Source organism: Delphinapterus leucas, chromosome 16 (genome assembly GCF_059928025.1).
Source record: "Delphinapterus leucas isolate spDelLeu-1000000601 "Yukka" chromosome 16, BTC_Dleu_Yukka2, whole genome shotgun sequence".
NCBI lineage: Eukaryota > Metazoa > Chordata > Mammalia > Artiodactyla > Monodontidae > Delphinapterus > Delphinapterus leucas.
In genome coordinates, this window is record NC_143144.1 from 61,665,322 (window position 1) to 61,691,373 (window position 26,052).

At 38.4% G+C, this 26,052-nt stretch overlaps 1 protein-coding gene across 15 annotated transcripts in view; it reads right to left on the bottom strand.

Moving 5' to 3' along the window:
• Nucleotides 1–26,052, bottom strand: part of NT5C2 (5'-nucleotidase, cytosolic II) — a 164,963-nt gene that overhangs the window by 16,533 nt on the left and 122,378 nt on the right. For 9 of the 15 annotated variants that reach the window (XR_016388000.1, XR_016387999.1, XR_016387997.1 and 6 more), the window contains 15 exons: nt 17,529–17,646; nt 16,377–16,472; nt 16,023–16,046; nt 10,877–10,968; nt 10,651–10,708; nt 9,540–9,633; nt 8,838–8,891; nt 6,548–6,631; nt 5,495–5,536; nt 3,630–3,737; nt 3,295–3,361; nt 2,403–2,573; nt 952–1,003; nt 775–835; nt 459–635 (listed from right to left, as the gene is read on the bottom strand). Coding sequence is in view for 10 of the 15 variants with exons in the window: in XM_089897312.1 (XP_089753438.1) it covers nt 459–635; nt 775–835; nt 952–1,003; nt 2,403–2,573; nt 3,295–3,361; nt 3,630–3,737; nt 5,495–5,536; nt 6,548–6,631; nt 8,838–8,891; nt 9,540–9,633; nt 10,651–10,708; nt 10,877–10,968; nt 16,023–16,046; nt 16,377–16,472; nt 17,529–17,646 (1,298 nt within the window). In the remaining 5 variants the exon portion in view is untranslated. The remainder of the gene's footprint in view (nt 1–458; nt 636–774; nt 836–951; nt 1,004–2,402; nt 2,574–3,294; nt 3,362–3,629; nt 3,738–5,494; nt 5,537–6,547; nt 6,632–8,837; nt 8,892–9,539; nt 9,634–10,650; nt 10,709–10,876; nt 10,969–16,022; nt 16,047–16,376; nt 16,473–17,528; nt 17,647–26,052) is intronic. The other 6 variants (XM_089897314.1, XM_089897313.1, XM_089897320.1 and 3 more) reach the window with 5 other exon arrangements.

Here is a 26,052-nt window from a genome sequence, read left to right on the forward strand (position 1 = left end):
TAGAACTTCCTAAAGCTGCCTATCCTCTCTTCTCTCCCACTCAAAACTGTGCCCACACTGTATACTATAGCCTGAAACTGGATAAGATGGGAGAGAAGAGATTATTTCCTATTTATTTCACAGCAAAAAAGTCTTGAAATATAGATCAGTATTGGAATATAGGAATTTAAAACTACACTTCTCTCATTTAGCACTAATAATAGAGGAAAGTCTTTACCATTCAAACAACTTTTAAACCAAGTAGTTTTCAAAGTAAAGTTAAGCTCTGTAACATTCTATCTTGCTCATACCTTCCCATAACTCCTTTTTGGTGCAACCATGTAACCTGGCTCTGGGCTTTGCACATTGGAAAGAAATGATCTGAACTTTCCTGTACCATGCCAGATAGCTAGTGGCAGCTCTTGGCCTTAACAGCGTTATCTTAACTGCAAAGAGTAGCCTTAGGCTATATAACTCACCAAGACGTGGGCAGCTCTGAAGAGGTAGCTGAACGGGTAATACAGCAGATTAATGAAAGATGCTGCATAGAGATCAGCATAGCGCATCACCTGACTGGCAAAGAGGGTCTGCCGGGAGCCACTGCGAAACAGGCTTCCCATCATCCCGTAGCACATGTCCATGTCATGAGTTACTTTCTAAAGCAAAGAACAAGATTAAGGCTCAGCTCATTCGATAAATGTTTACTGAACACTGGCTATGTGCCACTCCCTGTATAATATCAGAAATCACTTAAAGTTTATTTTCGAAGTTTTCTCCCAAATCCCATTTGGATACCTTAATACGTCTCTGGATGGAGCTAATGTCGGGGCGCTCATTGCTGCTGCTGTCAAGGTGCCTGGAGACAAGAAAAATCCAGTGAAAATCTCCAGAAAGGACGTCTCTTACCTCTAAGTGACTCCTGAAGAGGTAGATGGTTTTTAGGGAAGAAATTTTTAGGGTTAGGAAACTTACTTGTAGAGTTCAGCCAAGAAAATATCCAGGCTCTGAAGCTCTTCGAAAAGTGCTAAAGTTTGGAAGAAAAAGGAAAATGTTTTAAGTAAAACAAAAATCATCTAGTTTTTAACTATTGCTAAAACTAAAGTAAAAGGCTGCAGATATGACTGAAAAGTAAAGCTATAGGTGAGCGTGTAAAATGACTTCCTTCCCCCACCTTCGGGAAAACCCACTGACACTGCTTGGAATCTGGCAGATGACGCCAGCATTTCCTCCTACTTAAAACCACCCACTACATACAACTTTCCTAACTGGATGCTGATTCTGAGCTTATAAAGTGCCAATTCATACCCCATCTCAGGTGTGTCAGCAAAGCAAGTGTTAACGGTTCCATCTTTAGATAAAAGCATAAGTCACAAGTCCAGAAAACAGAACCAAATCAACTAGATTTCTAAAATTCTATAGGTAGAAAGTTGAAAATGTAGATGAGAGGCTAGCCAGAAAATCCCACCAAGAAGTACAAACAATAGCAACAGCCACTATACGTTGCATGCTTTCTGTGTGTTCTAGCCTTTCTCAACCTGGGTTCCCCAACGAGAATCAAGCCATGATGTATCCACTGTATATAACAAATCTTCTTTATCTACCATCTTTGGGAGAACCGAGAGTCATTCAAATCATTTTGTCTGTCCTGTGGTTCAGATGAGGAGCCTCGGCTGAGAAAGGTTGTTACTTCCATCTCCTTTATGCAGGCAGCTTTATGAGAGTAGGTGTTACCCTCATTTTCACATATGAGGATACTAAGGCACAGGGTGTTTCAGTAACCTGCCTGAGGGCTGAAGATAGTAAGTGGGGGAGCCAGGGTCACTACCTGAGGCAGGCTGAGTTTCCAGAGGCAGGACCTTCCACCACGCTGTGAGTGATGCTAGCTAGGACTGGCTGGAGAACTTATGTGTGTCAAACATCTTTACATAACTAGGGTCAAAGCTCAATTCAGTGCAGAGTATAGCTCAGTTCAGAGAGTGCCTCATTCTCTACTTCTCAGAAGAGCAAATAAATACCGGGTGATCAGCACTCAGAGCCATCAATACCCCAGAATCACAGATATGAGCTGGTGGCAGAGAGACTGGAACTAGCAGGCATGACTGAACAAATAAGGGACTACAGAGGTAAGCAGAGTTCACTTTCAGCTGCTACTGTAACATAACTCAGACCAGTAATATTCTAAACTTTAAAGGGATTCAAGAAGAAGGCTGAACAAGATAACCTCAAAAATTCTGGGCTTCTGTGAAATATCTGGCTCTATGAGAAGGAGGTATCCAAATATAAGGGCCCATCTTTTGACCACCTCTGTCTGACCCCCTGCATACAAAGTAATGGTTCATCAAAGAGGACTGATTCATAGCTGGCCATTCAGATATAAACTAGCTACGTCAAAGATTTATAAAGTAAGAATAATGGCTCCTTACAACTCTTATCAGTCCAGACATGCAGCTCCTGTGCAAGTTCAGGAATCACCAAAAAAGTTCGCCACCCTTGCCGTTTCTTTGATTTTAAAATGTCCCCAAAAATGTGATCTCCAATATATAAAATGTCTTTGCCCTTGGCTCCCAACAGATCACAGATTGTATCAGATGAACCTGAAACAATGGAACGAACAATGAGAAAATAAATGTCTCCGTATTAAAAACCAGTGTTCCAAGTACCATAACCATTAAATACAATTAATTTTATTCTTTTAACTATGTGAGGAACACACCAAAAGGGTGCACCTTTCTTAAAGATAAAGACTCACCATTGTCTTTTTTCATCAACCTTTTCAGTGCCCCTAAGACAAGGCCTTTAGCTCCACTGTGCTCACCAGAGCTCTTGATCACCAAACGCGAGCAACAAAACTACACGTCTCAGCTTTAGGGGACGTAACCCTTCAAAGTACCGCTGCCATTTCTCATCACAGATTTGCCATTAGGTTGGCTTTGTTCCACTGCTTCTCATTCCAACAAAATACACATCTGTGTCCACAGGGGCTCCTAAAAACCCCTAGAGGACCCCTTGGGAACCACCCGACATGATTCCAGACACTGAGAAAATGCCTCAAATAGGCAAAAGGAGGATTGGAAAAAACTGACCCTTTCAGTGAAAATCAAAGGTTCACTAGGACATACTGACCACTTCTCAAAACCTTTCTCCCTGACTCCTATTGTATTAGTAGGTGATTGAAGTGTTTACCATCAGGAGACGGTATCTTTAGAATTCTAAAGAGTATATGTGGCACTGTGCCAGGAGGACACCAAAGCTTTCAGGTCTGAGCAAAGGTCTGAGCAAAGACTTACACTAAATAAAGGGAAGTCTGTGACTCACCCCCAGAGTAGACAATGCCATGCTGCAAGGGGCCCGTGTAGGTACCAATCTTCAGCTTGCCAGTTTTCTGTGAGAAAAGAATAGGAACTTCGTAATGCTTTATCCTTCTATCACAATCTCCACCCAAAATGCTACTTGGCTAGGCAGCCAAATGAATGTCACTTTTGAATTATATTCATTTGAATTATTCTGCTATATCGATTAAGACCAAAAAACTTCAAAAGAGAGATATGGCTCATAAGTTAAAAATACCTGTTTCCGTAGGGAGAGTAGGAGTGGGGAAAGGAGGAACATTAAGGGTAATTGCTCACAGATACACCTTCCTGTCAACTTACAGTATCCACCTGACGCAGTACTGTGCCTTCTCCAAAAAAGAGTGGTTTCCGTGCGTCCACCAAGATGAGGTCAAAGTAGGACTGCCATGGTCGGTGGGAGCTCCCAGGCTGATAAGGGAGAAACAGCAAAAGCCAAAACATCACTCCTAACCTTAAAGCACTCATGTTTCATCTCAATCAGATGAAAGGAATGTAGAAATACTAAGTATAACCAGAAAATCCCACTATTTTATTAAAAACATATTGTGCCTTATTATAAGCCACATCCTTTTGGAAGCAGGCAAAGTAAAAATATAAATGATGACTCTAACCACTATATTTTAAATCGTTTCACCTACTTATCAATTTATTTCAAGCCATATAATGTATGAAAGAAAGTGTGCTCACACGCTAAAAATGGGCTATAAGAGGCTCAAAGGGGCTAAAGAGAGTTGCAAAACAAATATGTAAGAGACAGATTGAGAAAGAGGCAGATTAGCATCTGAACTGAAGTATACAACTGACGTGGAACTATTATTAGCAGATTTCATCAGTTATGTTCTCAGAATGATGGTTCCAGGTACACACTGGTCTTTGGCTTATATGGCAGGCTAATCAGCACTAATGTAGAAGGGATGCCCGTTAACGTTACTTCCATCCTGAACTGGAACCACGGCATTAACCTTTTAAGGTCAAGACAAAGAGCACTGCATTACTCTGCTTTTAGGTGATCTCAAAACAGTTATTTATGACATTTATTCAGAGAAGCCTAGTGACTAAATCGCAATGAGTATTCCTTAAATCTAAATATGGCCATACTACAGGAATGAAGACTTCTCTGCTAAATATCAAGGTTAGCTGTTCTTTTGGCACAGAACTCAGCAATAACTAACAGCAGAATCTAGACGTTGGCAAGAATATATACATTTTCTCTGTTTCTTTTAATTACATTATCTTCTTCAACCTGAAAATTCCTTTATTTGCCACACAAATGTAACAACTCTGTATAGAATTTCTTGGGCATAAAATTATTCTGGGGCTTCCCTGGTGGCGCAGTGGTTGAGAATCTGCCTGCCAATGCAGGGGACACGGATTCGAGCCCTGGTCCGGGAAGATCCCACATGCCGTGGAGCAACTAGGCCCGTGAGCCACAATTACTGAGCCTGCGCATCTGGAGCCTGTGCTCTGCAACGAGAGGCCGCGATAGTGAGAGGCCCGCACACCACGATGAAGAGTGGCCCCCACTTGCCGCAACTAGAGAAAGCCCCCGCACAGAAATGAAGACCCAACACAGCCATAAATAAATAAATAAAAATTAAAAAAATTATTCTGATCTCATCCTACTAAATACCACATGAATCTCTCTTATTTCTGTCTACTAAGTTTTCAAACTGCTAGCAACTTTAAATTACACTAACTCCTGGCATTACTATTATTATTTTAATATTTATTTATTTATTTTTGGCTGCACTGGGTCTTCGGTGCTGTGCCCAGGCTTTCTCTAGTTGCGGGAAGAGGGGGCTACTCTTCGCTGTGGTGCACGGGCTTCTCATTGCCGTGGCTTCTCTTGTTGCGGAGCATGGGCTCTAGGCGCGCGGGCTTCAGTAGTTGTGGCACACGGGCTCTAGAGCGCAGGCTCAGTAGTTGTGGCGCATAGGCTTAGCTGCTCCTCGGCATGTGGGATCTTCCCGGACCAGGGCTCAAACCTGTGTCCCCTGCATTGGCAGGCAGATTCTTAACCACTGTGCCACCAGGGAAGCCCATTACTTCTAATATTAATGAAGATTTCTGGATGGCTCCTGACCAATTCCTTACCCTCAACATTCCAGGATATTAAATGCATTCATTGTTACTAAAGCAACAGTCTGTTAAGTTACAGAGAGTACCTTGGGGCCATGTGGGAAATCAAACAGGTAAGTCATAATTTTCTGGAAAAAAAAAATCCAACATAAGGTCCATATACTACTTCTGCAAGAGATATATGACACCTAAATAAATCACACACAAGCTTTTTATAAGACATGTCTTTTTCAATACAAGATTCATCACATTCTTGTTTCCTCTAAAGTTTATGAAATCATGGCAGTGGAAGAAGCCAGAAATGAATGCTTCATCATAGCAAACAAACGCAAGCTTCTGACATTCTCAGTAGAACACAGACTTCTAGATTTTTTTGTACAGATTCACATCCATATATTCCTATCCAGTTCTCCTAGTGGACTGGAACACATATTTGGAGGTAAAGGGTATCTGAGATAAGGGTGTAGAGATAACTAATGACTCACATGGAAATAATATACCTTGGCCCTCTTACTACTGTTCCTAGACCAACCAAGCCAACTTACTTGCTTACTCCAAATCACCAAATTTCTAAATCAACATTTTACATAAAGAGAATTGGGGAGTGCTGAGCTTCCTGCTAGTACTGGGAACCTGTAACATGATAAGGAGTTAAATCATCTTTTCTATATGCTTTAATCATGGCAAAAAATTTTTTTAAGTTAAGAGGTAGTAAATTTTGATGGCTAAGAGTCAAAACACCTTAGCACCATCTATTTCTGTCTGGCTCCCAACAGCAGGGAGGGCACATATGTACACATGTGCAATAATAAAGGGTGTAACTTCTCAAGTGTTAGAAATGAAGCACAAAGAGACAACGAAGACATTTTAATCAGCCCAAATGTTTTAAATAACCCCTAAGAGAAAACCTTCAAGTAGCCAATTGTAATGAGGGAAAATAGTCAAAAGAAATATTTAGAAAAATTTGAGAACCGCTCTGATGTATGCTATATATTTTTGCTTTTTTCATTCTGCTTTCAAAATGAAATGGCAATAAAATACCCTCACTTAATAAACTATCTTCCTCATTATAGTCACAGTTCTTTAGTCCAAAATAATTCCTTTGTATAAATAAACAAATATGAATATTAAGCACTTACATCTGTGTATTTATAGTCACTGTTGGTGGCAAGAAATACTTTCCCTACTTCCTTCATCCGGCTTAGAAGCAAAGGCAGTTTTCCCTGAAATATAATTACGATGATGAGCGAAACACTAAAACACACGGATATTCCTCCACTTATGTTGGGGTTATGTCCCGATAATACACCAAACATGACAGCTAGCCAAGCCTACCTTAAACGTGCTGAGAACATACACTGGCCTACAGCTGGGCAAAATCATCAAACACAAAGCCTATTTTATAATAAAGTGGTTGAATATCTCATGTAATTTATTGAATACTGTACTGAAAGTGAAAAGTAGAACGGATGTTACCAGTTGTCTACCCCCGTGATCGCATGGCTGACTGGGAGCTGTAGCTCACTGCTGCTGCCCAGCATCGCGAGAGTATTGTAGGGCATATCACTAGCCTGGGAAAAGATCAAAATTCAAAATTCCACATACAGTTTCTACTGAATGTGTATTGCTTTCACACCATCGTAAAGTCAAAAAATCTTAAGTTGGGGACCATCTGTATATATTCATTTACACTGTGGAGTAGTTAGACACTGGATTTTTGTCCACTGAAATAGGAATAGGGGGTGCCCTTTAAGGGAGGGACGGTTGGTTGGTTGGTTGGTTGGTTTCAGAATTTTGCATTTAGAAGACCACATTGTCACTATGCATGAGTTAAGTATCATGTATGTAGTGTATACATGGTGTATATATAATAGATTTATATATAAAATATATAAATGATTACATGCCTATTAAAAACATCTAACTTCCTCATTATGTCTGCCTCAGGAAAGAGTTTAAATTACCTTGTAATCTCTAAAAGTAAGTGAATTAAGTGTGTGAGAGATGAGGAGAAGCTGATTTTTGAACATCATCAGCTAAATACTCTATGGAGAGTATTAGATACGGCTTCACTGTATATACTTTTATTTTATGAAATACCTTGCAGAAATGACATGATGTGTCATGATGCAACCTAGAAATGTCCAGACCCACCTGCAGATACATGAGGAAATTCTAACTCCTGATGTGACCAGAAAGAAAAACAGCCTTTCCTTCTCTCACAGTAAATAGCTTCCTTCACTTAAATCCTCCTGAACCCCTCAGTGTTCTTTCTTGAAACAACAATCATGGGAGTGGGAGTGGACGGGAAATAGGAGGTACAAAGAATGAAAACAATAAGAAATCTTTACCAAAGAACTTTGAGAAAATAATTGCATTCTACTTTTACTCTGTAAGAAAAGGAAGAAGTATCTCATCTCAGTGCTGTGTGTGTACTTTTTATTTTGAAATAATTTCAGACTTACAGAAAAGTTGTGAAAATAGTACAGAGGGTTTCTATATATTCTTTATCCAGCTTCCCTTAATATTAACATCTTAACCCCAGCATAATGATCAAAACGAAGAAATTAACACTGGCACAATGCTTTTAACTAAACTACAGATATTTAAAATTTTTATTAGGTTTTCCACTAATGTCACTTGAAGTATTTTAAAGCTTTCCTCATTATTCCCTGTTTATAGGTTAAAGACAATTTAAATAATAGTCACACATATAGTGGGGTTTTTTTTTGTTTTTTTGGGTTTTTTTTTACGGTACACGGGCCTCTCACTGCTGTGGCCTCTCCCGTTGCGGAACACAGGCTCCGGACGCGCAGGCTCAGCGGCCATGGCTCACGGGCCCAGCCGCTCCGCGGCATGTGGGATCTTCCCGGACCGGGGCACGAACCCGCATCCCCTGCATCGGCAGGCGGACTCTCAACCACTGCGCCACCAGGGAAGCCCCCATATGTACATTTTTTAGATGATCTAGCGCTGTGGTTATGATTCAGGATACATTTAGGTGTGACTTTGGCTTTACTACTTATTCACTGTATGAACTTAGGCAAGTTATTTAAGTCCCCAGTTTCTTCATCTATAAAGCAGAGGTAACAGTAACTAACTCACAGTTATATGGAAGATTAAATGGGATAATGAATGTAATCACTTAGCACAGTGATGTGCGCAAAGTAACCACTCTAGCTGCTGTTACTGTAATTAGAGCTAAAAGGACAAATGAAATACTGGGTCTTCTTGCCTAATAACAAACAAGAAAAACTAAAACCCATGCTCCGGCTGAAAACTCTTGGTGATTATACTCAGAGTGTGTTAAACTGCCACGACAGAGAAATATCTTCTCTTGTCCACTTCATTATAAATAAGCTTGTTATTAATTTCCCTAATAGGTAAAGGAAGCTATCATGCAGATCTATTTTTCCCTTTATTACTTACATCTTTGACTACATACTTCTCAAGATTTTCAACTGTCTTTTCCTTAAGGGAACCCTAGAGAAAGAAAAAAGGAAGCAAGAAGAGAACAAAATCAATTTTTAAGTTTATTATAAAAACTGTGACTACTGTCAGCCTAAATGCATTTCTTAAGTATTTCCAGAAAAGTAGATAAACTAAACAAGTCCAGGATAAAGTGGCAGATGTGATGTGCTGCAACTCCACCTCCAAAATGTATTTAAAATATAAAACTATTTTTATTTTAAACTAGAAATCAAAAGGCATTTCATATTTTATTCAGCATAATTTATAATAAATGTAAACATAATATTACTTAGTTAATGTTATTGGCCAAGTGGGAGGTATCTGGAAAAAACAAATGGACCATAATCATCCTGAAAGGATATGGTAAGTATAATCCTAATGCTAAAATCTCTTCCAGTAAGTTTGGGAAATGCAAACTGAAATAAGATCTAGAAGCCAAGCAACACCACTGAGGAAAGACCGGCATTACCTCTGTAAGCAGGACAGCCAAAGACAAGGACAGAAGTATTCTAGACAGCTATCACCAGCGGCAAATCCCACCCGCCCCCCTTTTTTTAAACAGATGAACAATTCTGCTCTATTTGCACTTGGAAAGTTAATGTCAGACCATAAAAAACACATGCCAGGCAGTGAGCAGGTGAAGAAGCAGCTCCTAGGTACCTTGTAATGAACCCAGTCAACCGCATCTCTTACATCCTGGAACATACTCCGGTAAGACATGAAGAGGTCCCCATCTTTAAATCCGGTTTCACAGCTACAGAAAGATAAAAAGAACATGACAGGGAATCCAAAATAGGGTAAATAAAATGAATATCAAACATTGCCCAGGGGACCCAAAGGTTCCACTGTCACATAATAAAGGCCGTGTGGCTAATTTGGAAAATAATTACTCCCTAATGAAAACCCATTTTGACCACCAGAGATGACTACAGTGTTCAATGGAATACAATAACTGTGAACAGATACAAAGTGGTAGAAGAATATACTGAATGGAAGCTAAAAGGCCAGTTCCAAAAATATCAGGTCCTTTATCACTTTTAAGAAACAGGTTCCCATCAAAGAAACATTTAAAATTGGTAATCTAGGTTCTCTCCACCCTCACTTTTCTGACATTGTCTCTAGGTACTAAGGTATTGTCTATTTTCTGTTTATCTTAGTGACTTAGTGCTCCACCAAATTTAGTGCCTTGAAGTGGATAAGGCCTAAAGAGGATAAGAAGCTTGCAAACTCTGGCACATACGGCTGAACTTACAATTCTCCCTAGAAAGGAAAGGATAACTTTTTCAAGACTTAAGCAAAATTTTACTTCAGGGAGGATAAACAGTATTTACTACTCAATTAATCTTGCTGGGCCTGGGAATGAAACTAAATTACCATCCCTGAATGGCTCCTGGGTAGCTGCTGTGAAATGAGTTGGGGGGTTTTAGTGCAATTCTGCTTGGACAGATAATCATCACACAAACCTCCCACTCAGTTGTCACAATTAGCACCTCTGCTGGCCGTCTTCATTCCCAGGAGAAGCCAATCAGAAGTGGTCCCTTCCAAACATGGCTGCAGCACACTGGCAAGGAGAGGGCCGTGTGGGAGGTGAGAGCCTGCATGGAGCTGCTGGTGCTGTCCCATCTCTCAGGCTGGCAATGTGGCATCTTTCACTAGCACTAAATTCACTTCAGAAAAGCAGAAAAGACCTGCAGTGGCCAGTTCTCTAAAACCCTGTACATTAATTTTTTAAAAAATCAATTGGAAAAAGAAAATTATAGTATATACATACCTGGTATATCTGGGACAATTAGTAAAAAAATCTACTAGGCAGGCCAACAGGTAGGTCTCTGAAAAATGAAGAATAGATATTCATAAGCTAGAAGTGAGATAATGAAATTTGTTTCATTATGTCCTTGCGCAAAGACAAACGATCATGGAAAGAAGGGAAAGCGTCAGTATATATAAGCTTAGAATAAGCACAGAATAGATAATATACAAGCACGGAATGAGTCTACCTGGTAGGTTGAACAGTGTGTTCAGAATGTAAAATCTTTCAGTGTCATCTCGTTGAATAAATTTATTTGGATACTGCTCTCTAGTTTCTGGTCTGAAAGAAAAAATTTTAAATTAACTGACATTCAAAAATAACATTATAACTCTGAGACATATTCATCATTCAAAAATTAATTCAGGTATTTTGGTGGCTATGTGCAAGGCAGGGTTCCAAATGATACACATGGCAGGACTTTCCTGGTGGCGCAGCGGATAGGACTCCGTGCTCCCAATACAGGGTGCCTGGGTTCTATCCCTGGTCGGGGAACTAGATTCCACATGCATGCCGCAACTAAGTAAAGGTTCGCATGCCACAACTAAGGAGCTCTGGAGCTGCAAGTAAGGAGTCCCCGTGCTGCAACCAAGACCTGGCGCAACCAAATAAAAAAAAAAAATTAAAAAAAACCCTAAAACCACATGGGTAGCTCTGAAAAGGAAGAAGCTTGGTTCCAGCCCCTAAAAAGTTCTCAGTCTGGTAAGGGAGGTGAGTCACATACACAGACAATTACAAAAAGGTAAAAAAATCACAACTACAAGCAAGGTGCGAAGAGCTATGAGAAAACTGAAGAAGGGGAGACCATTTCAACTTAAGGGGTAGAGAGAAGTGAATATGGGAATGTGGAGAGGAAAATCTTGGAAGAATTCATGAAAATGGTAGCATATGAGCTGGCCCTTGAAAGCTAGATAGACGAATCCAGAAACTAGTCTGAGAAAAGGGAACAGAGAAAAATAAAGCTAGAAAGACGAATTGAGGCAATTATGCTATTGTTTTTATACTTCATTCAGGGGCAACAGTGCCACTGACAGTTCTGGGTTTTTTTTGGCTGCATTGGGTCTTTGTTGCTGCCTGCGGGCTTTTCTCTAGTTGCCGCGAGCGGGGGCTACTCTTTGTTGCAGTGCGTGGGCTTCTCATTGCAGTGGCTTCTCTTGTTGCAGAGCACAGACTCCAGGCGCGTGGGCTTCAGTAGTTGTGGTACGCAGGGGCTACTCTTCATTGCAGTGCATGGGCTTCTCAGTGTGGTGGCTTCTCTTGTTGCAGAGCACGGACTCCAGGCGTGCGGGATTCAGTAGTTGTGGCACGCAGGCTCAGTAGTTGTGGCTCACGGGCTCTAGAGTGCAGGCTCAGTAGTTGTGGCGCATGGCGTAGCCGCTCCGCGGCATGTGGGATCTTCCTGGACCAGGGCTCAAACCAGTGTCCCCTGCATTGGCAGGCGATTCTTAACCACTGTGCCACCATGTAAGTCCCCACTGACAGCTTTTAAGCAGAAGGATAAAACCATCAGAGCTGAATTGTAAAAATATTAAATTAGTAGGAGTTTTAGGATAAAACGGAGGAAGAAATGTGATGTGTTGCAAAAATGGCTACAAATTCTTCCTATCATTTTGTAATGTGACTTTGCAGTTTTTCTGATTAAGAGGCTCAGTCTATTTCTCCATCCTTGAATACAGGCTTGAATGGCAGCAAATGGGGTCCAAGCAGAGACTTGGAAAACACTTGTGTATTGGGGCTTGCCTACTCTTGCTGCACTTGGAACTCTGAGACTGCTGTGTGAATGAGAGTGAGATAACCTGCTGGAGGATAAAAGGTTACATGCAGAAATGAGGTGCCCCAGCCAACAGGCTGCCAACTGCCAGACATGTGAGTGAGGCCATTCTAGATCAGCTGAGCAATCCCAGAATTGCCCAGCTGACTCTCAGGATTTTGAGCTAAATCAAATGGCCACTGTTTTAAGCCACTAAGTTTTGAAGTACTTTATTATGCAGCAAAAACTAACTGACACAGAGACAGAGGCCTGGGAAATCAGTTAGGGGATTACTGTAGTAGTCCAGTTGAGAGCAGGAGGGGCATGTCCTAGAGTGGGCGCAAAGGAAATTAAAGAGAAGAATTATTCAAGAGAGACTGCCAAGGTAAAATGAACAAGACGAGGCAACTTATCGGATGTGGTAGATGAGGAACATAAGAGCCAAAGATGATGATGCTCACACTAAGAGGGTGTCTCTGAGAGGGTGGTGGTACCATAAACAGAATCATGAAAACTAGATAAAAAGTAGATATAAGAGGAATTTTATTTTGGATATGTTAATCTAAAAGTAAACATTTTTACAGGCAATTAGAAACAAAGGTCAAGAACTTAAAATAGAGATTCAAACTTGAGAGATAGCTGGGATCATCTCTGCACAGGTAATAAATGAAGTCAGCAAGACTATTAGAGCAGAAGAGGCCACTTAAGAGTGCAGAGAAGGAAGAGCAGACTGAGACTAGATCCACAGAAGATATTCAGAGTTTAAAAGAAAAAGCCAGTGAAAAAAAACAGAAGTTAGAGATGCATGAGAACCTTAAAGAGTGAAATAAAACACTGCAAGAAGAGGAAGGGGATATAGTATTAATAAAAATATTACAGAGAGTATATATAGGGGTGGGATAGGGAGGGTGGGAGGGGGACGCAAGAGAGAGGAGATATGGGGATATATGTATACCTGATTCACTTTGTTATAAAGCAGAAAGTAACACACCATTGTAAAGCAATTATACTCCAATAAGATGTTTAAAAAATATATATATATATATAACAGAGAAACCAAAAGGGAGAAAAACTAAAATATAAAAATGCACAGTCCTCACAGTAAAATATGAAGATTAACTATTTTGAATAAAGGACACCAAATTTAAAGTTCATACTCAGAATAACTTGGGTAAATTCCTGCTTGTGTTTGTTAACTACAAATGGCATAAACTCTAGTTAGGGATATAAAATCACATTCGCTCCCTGTCTTAATCACCCTTCTGAAATAAGTGTTCCCAATAAAGAATAACTTTATGGAATAGCATATCTTCTAGCCTTCCAAGATTTTCTGTAATGAAAATTAAGGCAGAAGGGAATAGTAATGATATGCTTTCCTCAGTCAGGTTTAGTAAGATGACGTTTTCGTCATTAAAGAATAATTCCTTTACCTAAACATAGTTATTTATTAGGCAATTAGAACCCAAACAGACTTATAAATACAGTTAGTGATTACATTTTGTTTACTATATTTGTTTTTTTGGGTTGTTTATGTTCTTTTTTAAATTTTATTTTTGGCTGCGTTGGGTCTTTGTTGCTGCAGATGGGCTTTCTCTAGTTGCGGCGAGTGGGGGCTACTCTTCGTTGCGGTGCACGGGCTTCTCACTGCAGTGGCTCCTCTTGTTGCAGAGCACGGGTTCTAGGCACGTGGGCTTCAATAGTTGTGGCACGCGGGCTCTAGAGCACAGGCTCAGTAGTTGTGGTGCATGGGCTTAGTTGCTCCGCGGCATGTGGGATCTTCCCGGACCAGGGCTTGAACCCATGTCCCGTGCATTGGCAGGCGGATTCTTAACCACTGCGCCACTGGGGAAGCCCCTACTATATTTGTTTTACTTTTTTTTTTTTTTTTTAAACGTTTGGCCGCGCCTCACAGCTTGCGGGACCTTAGTTCCCCGACCAGGGACCGAAGCTGCACCCTTGGCAGTGAAAGTACGGAGTCATAACCACTGGACCGCCAGGGAATTCCCTACATTTTGTTTAAATTAAGTGTCAAGTCATGCTAGTATACATTTAAAATAAAAATTAATTCATGGGGAGGTAATGTATCACAAAGGAAGGGATGCTAGACTTGGAGTTGGGAAGAAAACGGTTATAATACAGTACTGCTAACTATCTGTGACCCACAGAATAAAGATCTGATCTCAATATTATCCTAGTCTAAAACTTTAAAAGCCTTTGCCATAATCTGAAAAGAGGCTCCAACTCAACTGGCAAGGCATATAAGGTGATGCGTGCTGGAGCCCTAATTTTCCTTCCAACCTTGTCCACCACTATACTTCAATAATTATATTCCTTTCCCTCCGTCTTCATTCTGTCCTTCTCCATGGACTTTTTTTTTTTTAATTTAACTCTAAAGACTGTACAGTGCTAAGTACTGTTTGAATGATTCTGCATTTACTCATAAATGACTTATTTCTGAAACAATATTAAATGTACTTCCAAAGGAGCTATTTGGAAACTTTATTGGCTTATTTGGGGGGGAAGAAAGGAGGTCTATGGATCTTGAGTTAGTAAATCTAATTGTAGTACTAATATATAGAATTTCTTCTCTTCCTTTTCTTCTCTGACTACACCCCTACCCAGTAACACAAAAGTCCATTTCAGACGTTCATAAGTAGAACCTTGGTTCATCATCATTGGGATTCTGAATTGTAGTGACAATATCTATACATAAAATAGCTTGGGTTTTTAGTTTTATTTGCAGTCACTTCACATTCTAAATCCTGCCTTTTGATATTCATGAACTTGAACAAACTCCTCACGAGAGGAACAGTGAAAGGAAGATAGATATAACCACTGGCATCACCAGGTGTGTCAAGGTAGGGTGTTCACTTCATACTGTTCTATGTACACTTGGAAATTGTTTAGCCTGTGTAATGCCAGCTGAAGAGTCTTGTAACATATGATTCAATTCCAAATAGGGCATTGCTGTGACCTCAGATTTAAAGGAAACTCTGGTACAGTTTCTGTTAGTTTGTGTCTCTTATCCCAAAATGTATTTACCAAAAAGACAGTCTCTTTAACAACTTCATTGTAGACTGTGGTTTTTACTACTTTGCTATTGAAAATAAATAACAGACTGACACTTAACCCATTTTGATTTTAAGAGTTGCTGTGATCCTAATACAGTGTCAGTAGTAAATTAGGTAATATAACAGTAGAGAAAATATATACTGTAATTGTAAAGCCACAATTATAGAAACTGTCATGTTGTGTGGCACTGTGATTTTTAAAGAAAAAATTGAGATGTTTCACAAAAAAACACTAGATACTAAATTTTATCTGCTGTTTATTACTGGGGTGAAAAGTCCAAATTAGTAAGAACAGTGGAAATATTCTAATTATGAAAATAAAACGTATCCTTATTTGTTTTAAATCGTGTCACTCTATATTCATTTTTAACTCCATGTTTTTAAAAATTTTAACCACATGATCAAATACCTGAAGGTACTCATTGTAATATAAAAAATAATGTATTAGCTGTTAAAAATCTCAGTCATTTACATTGCTGTAGTTTTAAATTTTTCAAAGCACTTTACATACATACCTCTTCTGAGCAGCTACCTGAGAACTGTATTACAAAGGAGAAAATAAAAATCTTAGAATTTCAAATAAGTCAAAGCCACTACAGTTCTTTTGGGGCAAGTTTCAAGATTAGCTTTGTTGTATGCTATATAATTAGAAGGCGCTAATTTAAACAAAATGTAACTGCTAACTATATTTATAAGTCAGTTTGGGTCCTCACTGCCTAATAAATAATTTTTAAGTATCCTTATGTAAAGGAAATGATCTTTAATGATGAGGGAATAGGAAAGTATATTGTATTTGGGGAGACAATATCATCTTCATATTGTTTGACTATAAAAACACGAGAAAGAGGTTAAAGGTTCTTTGTACTCACCCCCTTATGAAGTTAAATCCATGTGCACAAACCAAGAGGTTTCCATAGGCATCAACTTTCAAAAGATTTCCGTATAGTGTATCAAAGACAAGTCCCCTATGTAAAAATGAAGACATCACCAATCATGCAAAGTAATAAAGGCAATAATCTAATGGAGTATTTACTCCATCACCACAAACCAACCCTCACCTTATTCAGGTTTTATGGCAGCTCAAGTATATCCCCAAATATAACTCTAGAGGCTAAAGTGAGTGAATAAAATCTTAAAAACGAATCTCAGAACAACTAACAAATATTTACTCTGTCCAGATAAATAATCACAACTGTTTTATGTGAGAAATAAGAGCTTAATCAAACAAGGTGTAAACAATAGTTCCTCTTAATACAGCTGGTTCTATCCTAAAACAGAGTCTCTCTTAATTTCCTTGGACAACTGAGCTGCCTTATATTTCCCTCTGTTACATGTTGTATATGGGACATATATGATGGCATCTCAAAATAAGCATCATCTTTCTCTTTTTTTAAGAGTTTTTTGGTGTGGACCAATTTTAAAGTCTTCTATTGAATTTGTGACAATATTGCTTCTGTTTTATGTTTTGGTTTTTTGGCCACGAGGCATGTGGTATCTTAGCTCCCCAACCAGGGATCGAACCCACACCCCCTGCATTGGAAGGCAAAGTTCCAACCACTGGACCGCCAGGGAAGTCCCAGCATCATCTTTCTTAGTGTCAAATCTTTCTTATCAAATCCAGGAATGCAAACTGCCAAGAGGCCTCCTGATTACCAAGTTAAATACATTAGCAAAACATGTAACTGCTCTCCAATACCATAAAAGAAGGGTATCTGCGATTACTGTCCATCAATTTTAATAATCCCTCTTCTTTCTCATAAATGGATCTTCTTTAATAACAATAAACTAAGTTCAAAGTTCAAGTCAGGAACACAAAATATATGGTGTACATGAAAGGTTTCATGGTCATTTCAGAATCAACACTAACCAAAAACAAACAAAAAACCCCCAAAGAATCTTTTGATGTTTTGTTGGTTTTTTGTTTGTTTGGGGGAAGTTTTTTGGTTGAGGATGCATTTGGAATTATTAATTTTGGGGACAGAAGGAGGAGTCTTAATCAAAAAATAATCTTGAAATATTACCTGGTAGGGAATGTAGAATCATATGCAAAGCTGAGCAGCTCCTGAGGATAGCCAATAGAAACTAATCTCTCCACAGTAAGCTCAAAGCCAAGGGACTCATACTCCGGGGACTTGTACACTGCACAAAGAGGAGGTTCTCATTAAAAGAATAGCCACTTAAAATAGGAGGCAAATGAGCAAATTTCTACTTTCCCAATTCCTCTCTCCTCCTAAATCTGCCATTTTTCTTCGTTTCCTTCAAACTCCATGTTTTGTACCGCCCTGAGTAATCACAGAACTCAACTGTCAGTCTGTGGAAATAGGTCATATTATAGTAGGAGGAGCAGCAACAAAATGAATTATCAGGCATTTCAGAAGAGTTCCTTCATTCTTAGGAAACCTAATCTCAAAATTTTTTCCTCTTTATTCTTTCATGCCCACAATCTAAAGGCAGGTGGGATAATGTAATATGCACAGCTGTGATATTAACCATGAGAATTAATATAAAACTGGATAGATCTATGTATGTTGAAGTCCTCACTGTTGTGCATGATTGGTGTAGGAATCCTTCAAAATTAGCTGTTTTTTCTTTTCTTAAAGACCAGTCTATTTTTAGAATTCCTATCTGGCTTAGTAGTTACTTTAAATTCCTTCTCCAATCAGCATGATTCCATTTGTTAGGATTTACTTGTTTTCTTTATCAGCCCTGACAATGTCATAGCCATCAAAATTGCATTTTGCAAATTATTAGTGCTAAAACAACCATAAGAAGACATGTCTGAGATAGGAAAATCTGGATATGAATTGGGAATTAGACATTGAAGAATTATAACTCATTTTATTAGACCTGATTATGGAAGAATGAGTACGAGCAAGTATATATATATAAAATATATATACCTCCTATCTGCCAAAGAAGAATAATGAGTTTTTTACAGGTGAAATAAAATGGATTTTGGAATATGGGGGTTTCTCTCTAATATTATATGTCTGAAGTTTTCTATAATGAAAAATCTTTTCAGAATCATCATTGCAGTTTAGTATAAAGAAAATGCTCCTTTAAACACGCTTCTTCCAAATGAAAGATGTAGGTAGGCAACCATCCATCAGTCTCTAGGTTGGGTAAGCCATATTAAAAATAAAAATAAAAATACCTGCAATCTTGCTAATTGCCAAATGAGGATTAAAAAACACCCCCAAACATCCTATTCTTTTGTCTCATAATAATTAAACTGTTATTATTATTATAGTTCTACCTATAATTAACATATATAGCCTATGGCTCAAACTGATTCTTCACTGCAATTAGTCTGCCTATCCAAGTTAGTGCTAATGTTTTAATGAGTATGATTCAACTTTCCCTTTCCAAAAACAATCCTTTAGAATATTTCTGGAAATACATAAAAGAAAACAGCAATAGTGGTTTCCTCCACAGAAGGGAACTGAGTGACTAAGAGATAGGGGAAGGAAGAAGACTTTCAGGTACCTTCTTCTGTACCTTTAAAACTTGTAACATATTAATGTATTATCTACTCTTTTTAATTAAATTGAAATTAAAAAAAAACAAGGTGAGATTTTAAAATCCTTTAATAAACATTTGTCATATTTATAAGCCTCAAAATTTTAAGGTCCTTTAGGAGATGCTTAAGTCTCATCTCACCAGAACAATGCCAAAAGAAGCTGTCATTTCGTCTGTGGTCTCAGGGGTAATAATAATTTAAGGCTAATGCTAACCCTGGCTAACATTTTCAAAACTGGCTATATTTTTCCCCTCCCGTCAATTCCAGCCCCATCCTCACCCATCCCTGCACACAAAATTTTTTGAATCCTCAAGTGTGGAATTCTTAAATTTGAATGATGTACACTGTGGTAAAGGAAGTACTATATATTCATACACGCTAACAGAATAAGAGCTGGTGTATTATCATAAAACCAGGAAAGCATGGTATCCACTGATGTCAATTTGAATTATTTTGAGAGTATAAAAGAATATCTCACCCCACCCCGTGCTTCCACCTCAATTGAAAGTGAATTTCATTTTAACAAAATTTTCGTAAAACAAAAATTACTTCTCAGTCCTAACAAAGCCCCACTTATGTCAAACAATATTTAATGGAACAAAATTCCAGTATAGCTCAGTAATTTGGATAATCCATTGACATTCATTCTCATAGGATTTGGCCCATATAAAATGTTTTCAATTATTAATTTTTCAGAAAGATAATTTGCTGGATATGCCTTAAGAATGGGAGACAGAAACAAAACTTAAACACCCTCCACCCAGGCTCGCCCCTAAATGAATAATTTTCCCTAGTCAGGGAAGTGATGGAGTAATAGTGATTAAAATCTATTTCTATGAGGCAATTCAGATTGAAACCCAAATCAATTTACTCAGAATTTTTGGTGAAAAAAAATGTGTGAGGGCAGAGATCTCAATTCCCCATTTTGCCACCATAAAGAATAGAATAACAGAAAATAAAACACTATACTCTTGTCACATTGTGTTTATTCCAAGGCAGAACTTCCAAGTGTTCAACTGAGATGACTTTCTAGAAATTCCACCTACAGAAATAAATACTTTAAATTTCCTTTCTCTCAATGAGTTTAGGGTGCTTCCAAAAAATACAGTGTATTTTCCCCATTTGCTAACTTGAAGTTACACAGCATGTAGAAACATCAGCTGAAGCCAGAATTTCGGTCTCCCTGAGTCTCATCCAAAGCTTTTTGTGGTGGCATATAGTGCCACTGTTAAAAATGAATTTCTAGATTAAGTAGGGCCATCAACATTTAAGCTTGGGTGTTGAAACACACTACTCTCCCTCCGATTTCTTTCAACTAGTCCAAAAGAAACTGCTCTAATCACAGGTGGGAATGGATTTAGCAAAGAGAGTCCAAGTTCCACTCTGACAACACTATCTATTTCACTAAGCTCTATATTAATCAGTAAGACCTACAAGGTATTGACATTTTCTCATAAGCTTCCTGGATAATCATTTCAGTAACACGAACTCCCAGGTCATTAAATCAGCCACTAGAGAACTGTACAGTACAACCAGGGCTGGAGAAGCAGAATTGCAGCTGCACAGAGCATGAATCTAGATGTTTTGTTCTAAGTGTCCCTTGGGAAAAATCACAATTTGTTCCGACCTGGTGGTAAAAATGACAATTCCTGAACCCTACAAAGTACCATCATGCCTTCAATAAATAAACAGATAGATAGCAAAATTTCTTTTTTAATCAACCAGGCCCTTCAAAGCCAGCCTGGACATCTGTGGGGAACCATATATATCACCTCAGACTACAGCTCTATATGCCCTCCACAGCTGCAAAGGCTCTAATTTCAGTTTGTCTGGCAAAACTGGCAAGTAAATGATGCATAGCTTCCAACTCAGTTCTCACAACTGACTTTCCAAAACACTGCCAATAGCTTCAAGAGTAACACAGCCTCACACATTCACTGCTTATTTCTCTTTCAAGAAGGTCCTCAGGCCTATTCTAATTTACCCAATATCCAAAGACAAAGGAAGAGGTTATTTTAAGGGCCAGAGTCCAAAAAAGAGGACTGCTTCAGGCACCAGGGCAGCACACAGTGTTCTCAGGTTACGTAACCAGACTATAAAGAGAACAGCCAAAGCTTTGAAAGCTGAAGCTACTGAGAGCATTTAAAGATATTCTTTACTCCATAATCTGCGAGGGAAAAACAGTTCTTCAAAAGATATCAGCTGCATGTTGTGGGGGTGAAAAGTTGTGGGCTGTTTTGAGTAGAATTTGTTCATACAAGATAGAATCTGGATTAGAGGAGACAGCCCCTTTAGGTGAGCTGAAAACTTTCTGCAGGGAAGTCTGGAATTCTCATGCACTTTTTACCTTTGCCACCAAGACACACTGTGTAGTAGTTTATAGATTTTAGACAAAGGAAGGGCAAACCTCTACAGAGGTTCCAGCCTAGCAGAATGCTGCTGCCAAAATGAGAACTCACATGAGGCAGATGCAGATGCAGAGTGTGTCACTCCAGTCTTGAAGGAGTTACACTGGCACTCCTGTTAAAAAACAAAACAAAGCAACAAAACAAAACAAAAACAAAAACTGGTTTTAAAACTGTTGTGATGGGCTGGAACAGAGAGATACCATTTGGAAATTGGTATTAATAGGAGTTACTGCCTCCTATTTAGAAGCCTCTGACCATCACTTAAATTCATCTAATTAGCCATAACAAAACAAGGGTATTGAAGATAAGCTTAAGTATTATACATTATTTAACTTTTCCAGTACCCTGAGCCTGGATTACAAGCCAAGTCTGATCCTGAATGTTAAGTCAAAAGACAAACAGAAAAATAAATTTCTTTTGTCTTAGTTTATTTTCTCTAGCACATTTCAGGTTTATATGATAGAAACTGAATGCAACTGGTAAACAGCGTTTAAAATTGAACTATAGTAAGTGAAACAGACTAATAAAGGATACAAGAATATACCAGAGCAGTCTCATCTTACTTTTAAGTACCCATTTAAACTAAGTCTACCTGTACCTATCTACCTACTTTTCTACCCTTCTAACACCTAATTTTGTAATCTTGATAAAGATAAAAACCAACGTCACCCTACTAAAAATCTAACCAGATGTCTAAATATGAAATAGAGGGTAAAAATTTATTTTGATTCTGTGAGTGTATATTTGCCCTCAGTAAATGGAGTCACACTACTCTACTTTCATAAAGTTAAAGAAACTACCTAGTCTAGTAAGATAACTGACTTGAAGATACATAAATCCTTTCAAGATACTGATACTTTTTTTTTTTTTTTTTTGCAGTACCCGGGCCTCTCACTGTGTGGCCTCTCCTGTTGCGGAGCACAGGCTCCGGACGCGCAGGCTCAGTGGCCATGGCTCACGGGCCCAGCTGCTCCGTGGCATGTGGGATCCTCCCGGACCGGGGCACAAACCCGTGTCCCCTGCACTGGCAGGCGGACTCTCCACCACTGCGCCACCAGGGAAGCCCAAGATATTGATACTTTTAAGATATGAATTGTGTTTAACTTTATAGGGAGTCATTTTTCCTCGAGACATTTAGGTTTTTGAAAACGTATGGTTAGATTTCTCCAACTTCTGGATTTTTTGTGAAAGGGAGATGGTACAAAATGGAAGAGCAAAAATGACTAAATACAATGTTGAAAATTTCTAAAAACATTACAACTAGGAGAAACCAGCACTACCAATCACACTTTGAAAAGCAAAAATCCAACCCAACCACTCAAGAATAGTTATTTGCTTTTATGCTATGAATGTGATCAACATCAATGTTCTCTATTTATTTAGGCTAAGTGATCTTAGCTCTCTGAGACTGTAACTAGCAAAGATAATAATTCACATTTTCATTAAGGAAACTTTAAATTAAATCTTTCCATTCCCATATAAACAGACACCAGAGCACTTTTTCTACTTTTCACAACTATTTGAAAACCCCAACACAATATCACAGACATAGTCAGAAATTTTCTCTCTAACCTAAGAGATCATAAATGATCTAAAAAGAGATATTGAAAAATTCTAAAAACTACCTCAATTTTAATTTACCTAAAATACAAAAGCTAGATACCATTCAACACTTTCAGTAATATAAAATAAAACCAACTTCCACATGGCTAGATATGTAAATAAGTAAACAAGTGGAGTCTGAAAGACTGCCAGTCTCAATTTATTGCAAAAGTAAAATTAAATGGTAATTAAAAGATTTGTTTTAAAAATTACCAAGAGTATTAAAAGAATGTTTATTTTAAAATAAAATGAAAAAAATTACCTAACTCAAAATTTTCCCTCTGAGAACCTGTATGCTTACTAGGAATGTGTATTTAGGCTATTGTTTTCAACTTAAAATGCGGAAAACTGAAAATTATTGAAATAACTTTAAAAATCCTCTTTAACCAAAGAAGCTGCTTGTAATTAAAAAAAAAGAAATAGCTAGTATATAATTTTTCCACCAAATAAGAACAGATCATCACACTCAAATGCCTGTACTAAAGTTAGAATAATATAACAGACATTTGGATGCCTACTGTGTACAGGTACTAGATGCTAAGAACAGAAAACAAAATAACTCATGGTCTTTGGCCTGAAGGAGCTCGTAGTGCGCTACAGGGATATACAATTAGATATTTATAATAAATTTTAGAAGATCCACAATACAATGTGACTAAGGAGGTACAGAGGGACAGAAACGGGGCCAATTAACCCAGCCCAGGAAGCCTTCTTAAAAAATATGTATGGGACTTACCCGGTGGCGCAGTGGCTAAGAATCCGCCTGCCAATGGAGGGGACATGGCTTCAAGCCCCGTTCCGAGAAGATCCCACATGCTGTGGAACAACTGAGCCCATGTGCCACAACTACTGAGCCTGCACTCTAGAGCCCGCAAGCCACAACTACTGAGCCTGAGTGCCACAACTACTGAAGCCTACGCGCCTAGAGCCCGTGCTCTGCAACAAGAAGCCAAGGCAATGAGAAGCCCGCACACTGCGATGAAGAGTAGCCCCTGCTCGCTGCAACTAGAGAAAGCCCTTGTGCAGCAACAAAGACCCAACACAGCCAAAACCAAAATAAATAAATAAATCTATTAAAAAAAAAAAATATATATATGTATCATTTACTCAGGCTTATACGGATAATCCACTTTTATAACCAGCATCTCAAGGTACTATAAGGTTTACCAAACTTTCTGAAACTCAGATTCAGGTAATACGTTCCAAACACCTCTATCAGGGTCAGGCAAGTTAATTAATGTGAGAAATGGTCTAAGTGTTGGTACATGTCTTGGCCTAAAGGGGGAAGTAGCTGTCAGATGTAGCTGACTCCCCGGCGGGAATGAGAGCCGATTGTTGCCATTTATGTGATAACAACCAGCCCAGATTTTTATACTTGGACTCCCCCAATTTTTAACTACTGACTCAATTTAAAAAACCAACAAACTCTATTTGAGCCAAACTATGGGTCTGTGGTCTGAGGTGTGCCCATGGGCCACTGGTGTGCAACCTCTAGTGTATACTTTAGATTAGATACTTCCACATAAGTTCTCCATCTAACTGAAATGGTTTGACTGTCCTCTTCAAAGAGCCTTTTTTTTTTTTTCCTGTGCCGCACAGCTTGTGGGATCTTACTGATACTCCCCTGACCAAGGATTGAACCCAAGCCCTCAGCAGTAAGAGCATGGAGTCCTAACCACTGGACTGCCAGGGAATTCCCCTCCTCAAAAAGTCTTAAAGAAATAGAATTTAAGTACTTAATGAATTGGAAATCCAGGTGGAAAAATTCATTCTTCAACAACCACAGAGTATCCTAGATAATGTTGTTGTTCTATTCATCTCAAGGAAAAATTGAGGGGGTGGATAAAAAACATTTAGGAAATAAAGGAACCATTACGTAGTCACTTAATTTGGTCCCCTACCATAATGCTGTAACAATTATGCCATAACAATTATAATTATCTGAATCTGATTCTTTCATATGACTGTGAAAGCAAACAAATGTTCCCGGTGATTTAAAGAATCACAATCACCTCATGATCTGCCTAGGTAACCAACTATTAGAGTTCCCTGACCCAGGTTTTATCCATTACGTTTAACCTAAATCTTTCCTACACAGCTTAACTCTATTATCATTTGTCTTGTTCTCAGTGGCCATTATCCCCATGGTAAAGTGAACATTCAGAGAATGTGTAAGCAGAAAAGAAATAATGAATCAAAGATAGCTATTATGTTAGGACTATTTTGAAAACAAGTTTATCCATGTTGAAAATGGCATGGGATATTAAAACAAAAAAGATTCATTTTAGTCATTTTACTGATGCAACTAATATTACATGACATTTAATCACACAAAAAATCTGGCTTACATTTGAATGCCTTTATGCCTGGCAATGGAAAACAAAGACCATAAACACTGGTAATGAATTATTTCTATCACTCACTGTGTAATATGGAGGACATGGAATTGGGTTTTATTAAGAAATCATTTAAATTTCCTAGTGATCTAGGAACAAACCATATATTACTGCAATTCAGAGGATGAATCTAAAATCAGTGAAAACTCTACTGGGATACAGAAATGACATAAAAGAAATCAAAGCTTAGAAACTAAGTGTAGATAAATAAATAAATAGGCTGCCTAAAAGTAATGTATAAACCTAACACAGGTAATATATAATATAAATATATATCTAAAAATAACAGCCTTGAGAGTATTTATCTCAACTAATACAAAGAACTTTAATCCACAAGAAGATAATACACTGGAGTATTATTTCTTTTTTAATTCTTCCCTAACATACAGAGACCACTTCAAAAGTATGCTCGGCTGGGGAAATTGTATTTCATTTCTTGAGGGAGGTAGTGTAAGAAATTCTTAAGTTTAAGGAAAAGCAGTAAGAGGAGCTAAAATAAAGATTATATTCTCAAATGGAAATGAAAAGACTAAAAAAAGACCTTTAAATTTAAGCGCCCTTTTAAAAATAAAATAACTTTGTTGGTATTTGGTCAGTTTTCCCCATCTGATTTTTAAAT